Source organism: Leuciscus leuciscus (assembly GCF_965113295.1).
Source record: "Leuciscus leuciscus genome assembly, chromosome: 6".
Classification (NCBI taxonomy): Eukaryota; Metazoa; Chordata; class Actinopteri; order Cypriniformes; family Leuciscidae; genus Leuciscus; species Leuciscus leuciscus.
In genome coordinates this window covers 25,624,704-25,639,856 of record NC_138730.1, presented here as the reverse complement: position 1 = coordinate 25,639,856, position 15,153 = coordinate 25,624,704, and the positions used below count along the sequence as shown (strand labels likewise).

Genomic DNA, 15,153 nt, shown 5'->3' with positions numbered 1-15,153 from the left:
TGTTGATAGGCCTATATAACCGATATTGACTCACAGAACGCACCAGCCACAGTTTTACATGTGACCAGTCACACTTTTACTCACCTTGCTCTGAAGTTACTTTATACATTTTCTGCATTTATTCATTTCTGTTAATGCAGCCTATATGATATTCGTGTGACGTGTCTGATAGAGTGATTCAAATGCTGTTAGGTGAAGTTGTACTGCGTCAATGACACGCTCCTCCTGAATGATGACGCACGCTTAGAGCAAATGCTCCTCATCATATTCCATGCATGCAGCTCGACTGAGATCCCAGAATCCAGAAACAAACCTACTGCGAGCTGACTGGGTGCGGGGTGCCCTGCTGTTATTCAGTTAGACAAATTTATAAACGTTTCCATACGAAAAGACATGGGGAGAAATAAACATATTGCCTCAAAAACACAACAATGATCGCTGGATTTAATACGTTAATTCGCGGATCTTCAATTGCGAGAGGAATCTGAGAGGACAGGTAAGATTTCGCCGTTTTTCTTTGGCATTGCGCAGGTGGTTTTAAATAGAGATATCGGACACACCTGCTTATACATGGTCACATTGATTTATAGCCTACAAAAGGAATTTTAGGTATTAAAGGTAAGTCAGCATACGTTAAGTAGCCTAGGCTACCGTATGAATTACAGGAGGAGCGTGAATTGTAGTACTAGACACAGCGTCCCTTCTGCTCCATTCATAAAATCAGTATCAGGAGTTCAATCGATTCCTCTCTGCTAAATGTCACTCACATTCGACAGCTTCATCCACTGCTTTCTGCGTCATGTGACATCATCGAAGCAGGCGTCATTATTGACCATGTCCTCAAAATAGCTTAAGTTGTTGGGCATAACGGGGCTTGTTGTCACACTTTTTACTCTAGGGAATATTTCTCAGGTTTATTTCTGCTATGGATGCATACCTTAAAGAATTGACAACAAAAATGTAAAAAGTAGCCTAAAACAATTATGCAACAGCAGAAATGAAAAGCAAAACGGCAATGAACAAAATTATCAAACCATTGTTTTGACCTACGAATATTATTGTTAATAAACTGTATACTTACTTAACATTTAGAATATATTTGTAAACAGCATAAAATATAATTTACGGTGGTTATGAACTAGGTGGATGACACCACCATGGAAAATAACTGCTAGAGAAAAACACATCAGAACCAGTTTTTGAGAAACAGTTTGCTCATACTGTATATTGATATAAACACCACTGTTAAAATTATATATTTTTTAAAGAAATTAAAACTTTTATTTAGAAAAAAAACAAACATGAAATTGATCAAAGGGATAGAAAAGACATTTATAATGTTACAAAATACTTCTATTTAAAATAAATGCTGTTCTTTTGAACTTCCTAATTATCAAAGCATCTTGAAAAAGTGATCAGTTTCCACAAAAGTATTAATAAGCAAAACTGTTTTCAACACTGATAACAATAAGAAATGTTTATTATAGGCACCAAATGTGTACATTAGAATGATTTTTGAATGATCATGGGACACTGAAGACTGGAGTAATGATGCTGAAAATTCAGCTTTGCCGTCACAGGAATAAATTATATTTAAAAATATATTAAAATAGAAAAAAGTTTTTTTAAATTGTATTAATATCTCACAATATTATTTATATTTATTTATACGCAATAATATTTTACCTGCATGTAAAATTAAAAAGCATATAATATGAACTAATCTCAGTTTTTGTAAGGAAAGAGTTTGCATTAGGTTTCATGCTCTGGCAAAGTTAGATTGATAATCGATCCAGATCCAAAAATATCAGATCCTTTGTGCAATTTCTGTTGATTTAAAAACATTGCTTGAGATATTGAGCTGTACATCTTGTCTTAAGTTTTAATTATGAAGTATTTAGTTTGCATACAATTCTTTCTCTTTACATTCAGGAGCTACACGACAGCTGGTATTGTAAGAAAATGGAGGATTCACCAACAAAGCATCTGCTTGGCTCGAAGAAGCGAGTCAAAATCCACCCGAACACAGTGACGGTCAAATATGCCACTCATTTCCCCCAGCCTGGAGACGAGGGCTATGATGACGCTCCATCTTTTGAAGACTTTGGCTCATTTGTCGAAGAGACCTCAGACAGAAAGAACCTTACTGACAGCAAGTCAGGCAGGACTTTTTTCAGTGCTCTTGACAGTCGGTCCAAACCGCCAGGAGACCAAAAAGACAAAGGGGTCGGAGGTCAACTGCAGAGCTTCGGGGAGGCCTCCGTGTTCGCTTCACGAATGACATGGGCCGCTCTGTTCGGGGCGGCTCTGGCCCACGGCTGTGTGGCTCTCATCACACGCCTGGCTGCCGACCGCTCTAAGGTGCCGTCGCTGGAGCTTCTCTTCATCCGCTCGGTCATCCAGGTGTTGTCCATTGCGGTGGTGTTTTATTACCAGGAGCCTCCCTTCGGGCCTGAAGGTTACAGACTGCGTCTTTTCTTCTATGGTGTGTGCAATGTCATCTCCATCACGTGTGCGTATACCTCATTTGCCATCGTGCCGCCCAGCAACGGCACCATCATGTGGAGGGCCACCACGACGGTCTTCAGCGCCATGCTGGCGTTTTTACTCATCGATGAGCGACTAGGCATGACAGATGTGGTGACGGTTGTCGGTAGCGTCTTCGGCCTCTGCTTGGTCATGATTCCCAACATCTTAGGTGAGCACAGATCTCTGGGTTTCTGGAAGGAGGCTTTCGGCTATACCATGACGGTGATGGCAGGCTTAATGGCAGCCTTGTCCATGATCATATATCGTGCCATCAAAGAGAAGGTGAGCATGTGGACAGCGCTTTTCACTTTCGGCTGGACAGGAACGGTGTGGGGAGTGTCAACTATGTTCATCCTGCAGGAGCCCATCATTCCACTGGACGGAGAGACGTGGGGGTATCTAATCGGCATCTGCGTCTGCTCCACCGTGGCGTTCCTGGGGGTATATTACGCCCTCAACAAGTTCCATCCCGCACTGGTTAGCACCGTGCAGCATATGGAAATTGTTGTGGCAATGCTTCTGCAGCTGATTGTGCTCCACATGGTTCCTTCAGTGTATGACATCATCGGGGGCGTCATCATCATCATCAGTGTTGTCGTGCTGACGGCCGTAAAGCTTTACTGGGTGGGCAAGAGCAAAAGGCAGGAGTACGAAGAGATCCTCGATTCACCGATAAAGTGAAACAATTACAAAGTTATTGTTTTATAAATATTTTTGTGGAGTTTGATTTTCAGGCCTTGAATTAATGCTTCCCACCTGTGGTTGAGGTTATCGTGAATGTCTGAGAAAAAAAAATCCATGTGAAGTTTGTGTCTATTGATGAAGTGCCATTGTGAAGTTGTCTCTGACTGCTGTATTATGTGAAGCTCAAAGAGGTTGTTGATTTTTATTGTCCATTATGAAGTAATTATCATGTCAAACATATTTGGTTATGTGCATTCAAATAAATGTATGTGCAGAGGAGCTGCAATGAGAACATGGGATACTTTCATATGCACTATTTTCCATGTTGACTTGGTCAAGAGTGCCCCCTGTTGGTATTATCCCTGAGAAGTGGAGCAACACTTTTTGGCACAGCCTAAAAGTGAGTGAATCAAATCTGTTTTGGCAACAGTGATTCAGGCTGGTGTCTGCCAGAGCTGTTCTCATGGCATAGGATGTCATCATTTCCAGTTTAAGGAGGAATAATGAAACACTGCTGGAGTCATGCACTTATTCACTCTAGAGTTCTACTCAGATCTCAAAAGTTTTCACCAATGTATTAATACAAATTTTCCCAATTGTTTACACACGTTTACTGAATCTTTGCCACATTTCCCAAAACTCTACACTAAACCACAAACACAAAATGAAAAACTCTACAAATATCTAGCAAAAGCAAACTGCATTCAACAGCTTTGTCCCTTTCCAAAATGTTAAAAAATATATATAATAATTATACTGTACAAGTATATTCTATCCCCTAAACCTACCCGTCACAGAAAACATTCTCCATTTTTAGATTTTCCAAACAAAAATTATTTATAAGCTGTTTTCCTCATGGGGACCCCATAATGTATGGGAATACCAGACACACACACACACACACACACACACACACACACACACACACACACACACACACACACACACACACACACACACACACACACATATAAGTGATTTGTCTAACAACCAACAACACACTGATGTGCTCAACAGAAAACACTTATGAAATCCCATAATGGAAGGATTGTTACAGTAATATACCTACTCAAATATACATAAAAACACACAAATGCAATACAGTACCAAACACTTTACTTTAACAGTATTTCGTGAGTATTTTTGAACACTTTTTGTAACACTTTTCATACCCTGGAGAAAACTGTATAAAACAGTAAGATAAAGGGTTTTCTGTACAAAAGTTAAAAATGAAAGTGGCTCATTTTTTCAAAACTTTAAACACACACACACACACACACACACACACACACACACACACACACACACACACACACAAAACATGCAAAAATTTAAAAAATAAATAAGGCTGCATCCTGTCTCCCATTTTGGTCTGGTCAAAGTACCTTATCTTCAAGCGATGTTTCTGGCTAAACTTGGCTTGGGAATGAAAATTCTGGAGTGATGGATCCAACTGCCATCGCAAGCCTTCGCAACAACCTCACCACGTGCATTCTCCAGTCTCTTGAGAGGAGGCATGCATACGAGGCAGTCGTACATTTTCCATCATCATGCCAGAAAAAAAACAACTCTAGGTTTAGGAATGAGGAATATGTTATAACAGAACCGTGGGTGGCCAGTTGAAGACCAGAGCAGTCTGGTGGAAATGCATGTTGCCCCAGATCACAACATACTTAGGCTGCTCTGGTCCACCACCCTCTGAACTTATCAGAGACAACCGTCTTTCCTCATCCTCCTACTCTCACTCCTTCACCTCTAGCTCCTCCATCACCACTGACTTCCAGTTTCCTCCAAAAAAAGAAAAGCTCATCTTTTTAGTGTGCCAAAGCAACGATTTCTAATTGAATAATTTAGCAACTGTTGTTGTTACACCAGTGAAGAACTGGTCTTGCCAATTGGTGCAAAGAGCTTGGCATTGTGATTGGTGTTGCTTTCCAAAGGAACTAAAGAGATTTGGAATGTTGTGCCAAATATAGAGAACTGTGTGAAGTGTTTTGAAAACAGTGTGATATAGAATTGAAAACTGAGGGTAAAGCAGAGATTTTGCCTGCAATTTTGCAGACAGGGATTTGTTGCATTCAGGTTTTGGTGAATGCGTTTTAAGTTCCAATTTTGGTGTGTAAACCATTGGGAAAAACTTTTAGGCTATATGTTTTGGCAAGGAGTTAGAATTCTCATATTTGAGGTTAAAGCCAAATGTTTGCATTGTCTCTGTAGCAGATCATGTAACATCACAAAGGCACCGTGTCTGGGTTGAAAACACAAATTTTCTGCGGATCAAAAGCCAATGCATGATATATGCAAACATTGTTCATATAATAATCATGTCATTTACAACTTTTTTTTCCAGAAACAAGAGTAACGTCACTCAAATATGAGAATGTCCCTATTGTGTCTTTAAAAATAAGAGCAAACAGTGTACTGTTTCAAACTGAAATATTTTCAATGATTTGTTTTCTCTTTAATAAAAGCATGTATTGATTTCAGTGTGTCTTTTATGAGAATCTAACACTTTTCGCTAAGCTGTAAAAAGAAAACAAAAGTTCAAACACAACTGTTTGTCCACGTTTTGAACGTTTTATAGGAATTTTCCACATTGTCCACAAGGTGGGAGGAATGGGCCGAATAATTACATTAAAAACCGGATGAAAGTGGTGAATTTATATTTTAATAGATTCAAAAATGATAAAATGCATACATACATTTTTTTTTATAAATGAAATATATCTTTCATTTAATTACATTTTATTGATTAAGTTTCAATTTTAAAAGGTTTTATTTATTGAAGCCAATACATAATGGCAGTACAAGTATGTCATACACATATATGTCATTTTATCTGTGGACTGTATGACATCATCTCAGTGTGCACTCATATTGTCATAGCAAACACATTAAAATAATGTCAGCACATTGAAATTTGTAGGCTTAGATTTGTAGCTTTACTGTTATCTTCAACACAGAGCTAAATTTTATCCCATAACATCATGTGAAAGCATTTATTGCCTCCCCTGAGAAATAAACAAGTCTGGATCAAGGATCTATGACAATCGGTGTTCTCACTGCTGCTTCAAAGAATGGCTCGCTGAAACCTGAGCGTGTGCTGGAGTTTAGCTCTCTGATTGTCCAAAGGGATTGCTCAGAGGTCTCATAAGTTGCAGATGTGGTCGCTTGCTCGGTGGACTTCTTCTCACAACATCACTCAGATGGACTTTTAATTGTTAAAAGTTGCCTGATAAAAAAAAATAAAATAAAAAAAAACACAGAGCTTGAAAACATGTTCATCAGAACATATCTAAAAGAGCCTATAATGTGTTTGAACTTAGTAAAACAATAATCATTTGCACTACCTGTACTATCTCATGGTATACATTAAAGATAAAATCAAAATAAATAAATAATGAATTAAATTAAATTAATAATGTAAAATAGCTTTGCTAGAAATATGAAAAAAAATTAAATTATTCTCAAATCAAGGTCTTTCCAGGCTCCAGACGTACCAGATGATTTGTGGGTCTCCTGAAAATAATCTTAATATGCAACTTTATGATCCGCAGAGGAAGGGAGAACTAAAACAGGATGTGTAAACCTGAAGTGAGAGGGATTTGCTGTGAAGTCTCACATGTCATATATCTCATACAGGCAGTTTTGTCTTTATAGATTTGGATATCCCCAAACTCTCACGTTCCTGAACTCATTTCGGTCTGTTTTGTTCCATAAACTCATGTCTCTACGGATGTCACCCACTCTGTGAGACGTGTCTAACACTGCTTCTGAAAACGGAAGTTCAGTGTTGTGAGGAAGGAGGCCTCAGTGTTTGAGAAAGTGCACATGGTTTGGTTTATACTTGGCCAACCACATTGATTAGATGTTCCTGTTTTTTCTGATAGTTAGTAATAGCAACTTTTCACTCTTAAGATTGCTCTCCCTCACCGGTGTCAGAAGTTGAAGTGATGCAATGACCCAGCCGTTAAATGAGAACATTTGTTGTTATTGAGGTGGAGCTTAAGACTTATGAAGACTTCAGATGCAAAAGCTTCTAAGTGGCATCTGAAATTTTCATCTAGAATGATCACCATTTTTATAAAGCTTGTATGTTTATGTTCAGTTATTTCACTTTAATGGCAATGAAAATTACCTATTAATTGTCATTAAAGTGAAATTACTAAACCTAAATATACAAGCTTGATAAAAATGCTCATTTTAGAAGAAAATTTCAGATGGCACTTATAGGCTTTTGCATCTGAAGTCTTCATAATACAAAAGAACTGTGATTGGTTGCTTTTAATATTGGTCCGGCAGTCTCATCCTCTCTATGCAGATCCTGGATAAAATAAGCAGCAGACTGGACCAGGCTTAATGCCGATCATCAAATGTCTGGCTGTGTGAGAGGTTAAAGGTTCCTAATTTTGTTTTGGAGGTCTCCTACAACAGGTTTGCATGCATCAAAGGTAAAAAAAAAAATCAAAAAAAAAAAAAAAATCTCATAATATACATTGCACATCATAACATTTTTCAATGATTCTCAAAAGACTAGTCCGTAGATTCAGTCTCTCTAAATCCCTATTTTCCGCGAGCTACTCTGCTCTGATTGGCCAGGTGGCCCAGTCTGTTACGATTGGTCTACTGTGTGGGAAGCAAAACTCTCATTACCATAACTGAATTTCATTTCCTGAGGCTTCCTAAACCTCAGCGATTATACACATTGTAAAGAAAGTAACTATGGTGTCGATTTTACCATATCAATACGAGCATGAGTCAGATGATGAGACATTGGAAGAACTAGTTATTCAACCCGAACCTCCATCGCAAGGACGACTTGGGCAGGGCGTATCTCAGTCATACGCTTCTCATTTTGAGGTACATTATTATGAGGAGTGGATAGTGCCACGGATAACTTACCGAAGTCGACAGTCGTGTACTTTTACGTGACAGAAGGGGTACGCCGCACCACAGACGCGTGACACCAACGCGTGACTCCAACGTCGCACCACAGCACGCCGCACCACAGACGCGTGACACCAACGTGTGACTCCAACGTCGCATCACAATAAAATAATATCTATTTTTCCCCCTAGCTTTTCTTATCTTTCCTTTGTTATCTTTCTAATCAATCATTCTTTTCTTGTATTCTGATGACATTGAAAATATCACTGATACAAATTTTGTATTGTATACAAAGTTGTGTATGTCATTAATGTCATCTCTGAATGGTTTACAAACATAGTATTTTTTTTTTTTAAATAATTCACTCACTTTCTACTGGATATGAGGACTATGCAAATTATACACCATCAAAGTCACAACTTTTTGCACAATTATTAACAACAACTTTAAAGTTGAACAGATAAATTCATTAATTGTAATCTATAAACATAATATTCTGGAATGTGTCATTCTGAGTTTTTACTTTTGAAGGTGGTAATAATTTTAATTTACACAGTTGACCATAATGGGCGAATACACAATATGAAACTATTCACGATATTGTTTACAGGAGAAGGTGACAAGAAAGTATTTTAATAGCCTATATTATTTACAAGAAATCAACAATGAAAAAATATAAGACAGGGAAATAGTCTTTTAGTCACAAAATGCAAAACAATGTAGGTTCATGTTCAAATGTTCAAAACTAGGGCTGTCAGTGTCGACTATTTTATTTATATATTTTTTGGTCATAAAGATAGATCTGAAGTGAACAATAGCCTTTATGACTTAAATACATATTACAAATGAGGCAATATAATTGGTTCAAATAAAGTAGGGTATTAAAAGTAATTAATTATTTTATTTTATTTAACAACACTATTAAAATACTGTAATTTTTTTTGCCTTTATAAGGACATGTGTAGTCATGTACAAAATATGCCTTTATCCACATAAAATTGACAGCCTATAGCGCCTTTATCACACTTCTACGTTCAAAAAGCTTAAGCAAATAGTAACAGCCCCCAATCAGGCAAAATTAATCAATGAGGCCCTTTTTTAAAATATATTTTATATAGGCCTATAAGTTTTTTTTTAATATTATATATTATATATAGCCTAAGATTTATTTTTGTTAATAGGCTATATCTTCATTACCTAGAGATATAATTAAACAAAAAGTAGTCAAAACACATCTAACAGAACGTAGCCTAAGTTGTTTATTTTTTACAACATTGTGTTCTTATTTTGTTTAATTAACGAAATGTCAATCTTCATCTTTATAACAGAAGATACAATACAAAAATCTTCAAGATACAGCCATATAGGCTACAATCTTCACATGTATAACGGATTATCACCTTATAAACAGTCCTTTGTGTGGTGGAATAATCAATGCTATATAGAAATATATGGTTACCGGTAGTATAATTTAAACTTTATTTTATTATTTTATTTGTTCATTAACTAATTATGCTAACTCAACTAATTTAATGTAAAGAGCTGGATACTAATTACTAATTAAATAATGTCAAATATTAAATGTAGGCTATTGATTAGAGTTGCCATAGACTGAAGGATTTTTCCTAAACTAGTAGTAATTTATTTAAGCAATTAGGACTAATCTCACGTTTAAATTCAATCCTGGGTGTATGGCTATTCCGCGCTCAAGCGCATAAAACTTGCCGCAAAGCACCGGCAAAAGTAGGCTAATGATATAATAAATGTGTCTGAAAAAAATAATGAAGCATTTTAATTGTTTATTAATGAACTAGTCTTTTCTAAATCAGTGTAGGCTGCCTGCAAACATATCTACATCTCCGCTGTAATTTAGCCTCTAGAGATGCGCCTTTCATACGGACAGGATCACATAATCAGATGGTATACCGTAGGCTATTTGCTTTCGATTGGATTTTTTTTCGTTGGTGGATAACATTTTTTTTTTTTTATAAACTTTATATAGATAGTTATATTTCTCATGTCTGTGAGGCTTGTCTATACACTGTTTTTCGGTTCATTTTTGAGACGCGCTCGAATTCACAGAGATCATGAAAGCGCGCCCTGTTCGTTTTATTTTATTTTACAAAAGCACAACGTTTTCTTGTTGTTGAGAGTTTACACAAATAAAAGTAGTTGCGACTGATGTATTATTCTTTTCTGTATGACCAGAAATGATGGAGTATTTAAGTTGTTTCCACTGTTGATAGGAAAATGCGAGTGATGGCACCGGCGCGTCCATGTCATGCAGTGCGCGCTCCACACTCCGCACAAACACGGAGTGTGTACTCTTCATGTTTAACAAATCAAATTCTGTTTTATTTTATTGCGCCAGTTTGAAAAGGATCGACGACTGAAACACTTAGCAGCCTATACAGATAAACGCCCAACGCTGGTGTTTTTCTTTAAACAAATTCGTTTAGTCTTTAAAATAAATATTGTTTGTGGGCTAATTAATGCCACAATAATTTGTTTATTTTATTGGCTACTTTTATTTTTCATTTTTGTTTTGCATTGAATACCATTTAAAGGATTTGCTGTGCACCGCAATGCCATCCTCCCATAGAAAGCCACGTTAAGAGCCACCTTTATTTTCTTTATAATAATGGTTTCTATCGGAAAACGCTTAACGCATAATTAAATGCATTGCGTTCATATTCTGGGCTCATCTGCTTTTCTGTAGGATAGTATGGTTTATTAATAAGGTGTGTAGGCTATAGCATTTGATCTTTATCACTGAAGTAGCCTATTAAGCCACATTAAGCTTTTTCTTTATTATAGGGTTTTCTATGGGAGGAAAATGCTTAGCCTAATATGCAATTAAACACAATGTTCGTATTCTGGGCTCATCTGCTATTAATAAGGTGTGTACATAATTTGATAATTTAACATGAATGTCCGTTGGGGGCTGTTATTTCTTCAGCTTTTTGAACGTATGATAAAGACATGATTGGCTATCAATTTTATGTGGATAAAGGCATATTTTGTAGCCTACATGACTACACACTTGAGTGGAAAAAATTATATGTATGTGGCAGCAATGCGTCACCGTAGTTTTTCATAAACTTCGATTTATGAATAAAGAATTTTCCAAGCAAAATTATTAAGTTGACTATATATTGTACAGAGAAATTTGAGTCAGAAAATTAAAAGAAGATATCAAAATTAGATAAATGTAGGCTATGTTTGAGCCATGTTGTCCATTAATGAAACATTGGCTATATCATTCCACAGAGAAGAGCTATGTGAGCAATTATAGAATGGTCTAACGTTTCCGTTTCCATAAAGCAAAAGCTGCATTTTTCGTCTACGGTATACATTTTTAGATAATCTTGTTACAGGGGTAATAATGGTAAATAATTTTAAATGATATTTCTTTTACTTTGTTTGTAATTAAAAATGTATGTGGGTTACTCCATGCTCTACTCCAATTAATATTTTCATACAAGGGGGACCATTTGTATCTGGAGGCAGGGATAGATTTTGCAAATAAAATATTTTTTATTACTTTGTTGTTAACTTTTCTGTCTAGAAAAGATAGACCATTTATTTAAAAACACTGCTGTAGAAAGACCAACAAGTTAGAGCCTGTTTATGGAATATTCGCTTCTTTTTTGATGACAAATTTAAAATTAAGATAGGCTTTAATATTAAACAAAAATTCACTTTAAAGAAAAGCTTCCTACAAAACAAAACAAAAATCATGTCTCCCGATAGGCTATAGCCTATTGCAAATCCAATCTTACTCATGCTATTCACTTTTCGTTATCAACATGGGAAAAATAACATTATATTGGGACGACGTGTGTATCAGGCGTCTTATTAGGCGACGTACTGAGGGACGACGTGTGTATCAGGCGTCTTATTAGGCGACGTGCCTGGTTCAGACGTTATGATTTTTTATACATTTCTCACGTACGCCGTCGCCACGTCGCCGTAAGGTATACGTTACTACTGTGACGCCGCCGTGACGTCGCCGCCGGTCTGTCGTCTGACGTCTCTATCAATCCCATTCAAAAATAGACACGGACTGACGGCGACGGAAGGGTAGACTGCTCCTTCGCCTTCTTCAGGGTAGACTTAGAAAAGGCATGATCTACCCGCCATACATTATGAGATGTAATTCCTCACCATCATCATTCACAAGTGTATGTCCATAAACATAAGCTTCAGTGGGAAACCAGTCTTGGGCCACAGGGTGCTTGCTGCCGGCACCAAAAGATTGGGATTGTAGTCGTACTGCTGTGGTATCATTAAAAAAATAAACATTAACCACTGATTCTTTGCAGCGTCATCATTTGGAAGTGAAAATAGAAGTGAAAATAAAACAAATTTACTTTCACAGCGTATATGACAGTCTTCTTGACATGATGTTAATCATACGACAAATCTACAGTGTTTGAGGGCGGGCGGACGACGTGTAGCCGTAACAGTGGGATTCAAATTCCTGACGACTCGTTTAGAGTTGATTCTTTCTTTTAAAAGACAACTTTTTTATTGTGCACTTTTGACTGTTTACATTCACAGACAGCTATATTACACACTGCAAGAAAGGTAATATTCCAAAAAAAACATAATAGGTGCACTTAAAAGGTTACGTTTTTGGTTAACATTAGAAAAGAGGTATTGCTTATGGGACCAGTATCATAGCAAGAGAGCTTAAAAGGTATTGTATTTTGACACTTTTGCCTGTGTTTTTGGATTTAAAATAAAGGATGTATATTTAACAAATGTTTTGGAATGCTTGGCTGTTTATTTGTTATTCCGTTATTTATTTGTCTGTTGCATGAAATCCATGAAATGAAGCTCAGCATGTTGGCTCTCGTTTCCAGTGCAGGGCAGCTGCAGGCGAATCCTGTAGTAAACAGCTGGCCTGCATTTGTAGGTTTTGGATGAGTCACAAGCACTGAAGTGTTTGTGCTTTTATGTGGGCTCTGTTATCCTTCCTTTCAAGCTGCAATGAAAAACAAAGTGAAAGTGAGGTTTATTTTCCGGTGCTGCATGTTCAACACATCTCATCATTGTCTAATCATGAAATCATAAATATGACTTACAAGTAACAATTATAAGTCGAAACTATGACAGACACAATTACGACAAATAGTCAAAATTAAGACAATTATGAAATAAATAATTTGTGAGTAAAATTATGATACTATAATTATATTGTCATAATAACAACATAATTATCGCATAAAAAATAATGTTGCATATATAATATATCATATTTATCTCAGAATTTATTTTATTTTATTATTTTTATTTTTTATTTCAGAATTTCAACTTTTATCTCAATTTAAAGTATACTTAGCATTTCAAGATGTGCCTTTCAAAGTATACTCCATGTGAAAGAACCCATTTTAAAGAACCCATTTGATAGAACCCATTTAATAAAACACATTAGAAAGAAACCATTACTGAACCCATTTGGTAGAACCCATTTGAAAGAACACATTATCGAACCCATTGGATAGAACACATTTAATAAAACACATTCGAAAGAACTCATTATAGAACCCATTTGATAGAAACATTTGAAAGAACCCATTTGAAAGAACCCATTTGATAGAACCCATTTGAAAGAACACATTTGATAGAACACATTTGATAGAACCCATTACAGAACCCATTTGATGGAACACATTTGAAGGGAACACATTTCAGAATCTATTTGATAGAACCCATTTGGAAGAACCCATTTGGTAGAACCCATTTGATAGAATCCATTTGATAGAACCCATTTGAAAGAACCCATTTGGTAGAACCCATTTGATAGAATCCATTTTAAAAGAACACATTTGATAGAACACAGCCGATCACATGCACGCTGGAAAGTTTCATCACCGTGTCAGCACTATTTCTCTCCAGAAGTTATTACGATAAAATAGGTTGATGACGAACTTTACATCACACGTAGGGTACTATTGAATAGATGTAGCCTATAATATGGGCTTTAGTATCTCATAATTTTTATGTCATAATCATGATTTACCAAAGCATGGTTTTATTTTATTAAATGTTAGAAATGGGTTTCCATATTTGGCGAGAGTTATCTTGAATTTTTATTTTCTCTCTCACTCTCTATCTGGATCTCTGCCTCTTTATGTCTGTTTTTCATATTATGGATGCTGCTCATAGCATGCTGTGCCTGTTCCTTTTTTCAGTCACTGAACCTTCTCACACCCCTCAGGAAGCAATTCGGCTCCATAACTGTGACCTCATTCCCTTAAATTACAGCTCTGTCCACTGGACCAGGTGCTCCAGAGGTGCATTTGACAGCCTCTCTTTCACAATAGCTCTGCAGGTTTGTAAACAAATGACAGCTCTCGTACAGCCGAAGAGTTGAGAGAGCTGTGAGAACTTGTCCATGTTCAGTGTAGTTTACGTACAGTACACACATTATTGAACCACTGGGGGACTGAATAACCCATGAAACCCCACATTAGGTCAATAAACTGAAGTACAGCCCAACTCAACTGGTTTTGTTTGCAGATATGGCAGTAACACAATGCATAAACAAGAGATGATACTTGAGATCATTAGCAGATTAGACTTGTATTGTTGACTTTGAGTCTTTGTCTTACAGAATCATTTGAACACACACACACACGGAGGAAGAACGCTGAGACTAGGGATGACTGGAAGATGACTTGGATGACGTTCTGACTGGAAGATGACTGGAGATTGACTTGGATGAGGTAACTACAGTAGCTAGCAAGGTAATCAGGAACATAAAGTGGGTAAGTAACAAGAAAACTGTCATACAAGGGACTGAGGTGGGTCAGAGCAGGCATAATTTAGTCTGGCTTTTATGCTGCATTGCATCTTTACACAGAATTTTAAGCAGCTACAAGAGCAACCTTAACTCTGCTGTGTAGCTGTGTAAAGATGCATGAAAAATATTAGTTTCAGTACTGATAGAAAGTTATACTTTGAATGCACAATAAGTCTGCTAAATCTGTATCAATCTTTATTTCAGGTACATTTATGTATTTAGTATTCGCTTTTATACAAAGC

General features: G+C 36.6%; 1 protein-coding gene across 1 annotated transcript; it reads left to right on the top strand.

The window, feature by feature from the left end:
* The first annotated feature begins 252 nt into the window (after positions 1–252).
* slc35g2a (solute carrier family 35 member G2a) lies at positions 253–5,696 on the top strand. The gene is made up of 2 exons (XM_082171854.1): positions 253–496; positions 1,933–5,696. Exon 2 carries the CDS (start codon positions 1,963–1,965, stop codon positions 3,208–3,210), a length of 1,248 nt encoding a protein of 415 aa, XP_082027980.1. The 5' UTR covers positions 253–496; positions 1,933–1,962; the 3' UTR covers positions 3,211–5,696.
* The last annotated feature ends 9,457 nt before the right edge of the window (positions 5,697–15,153 follow it).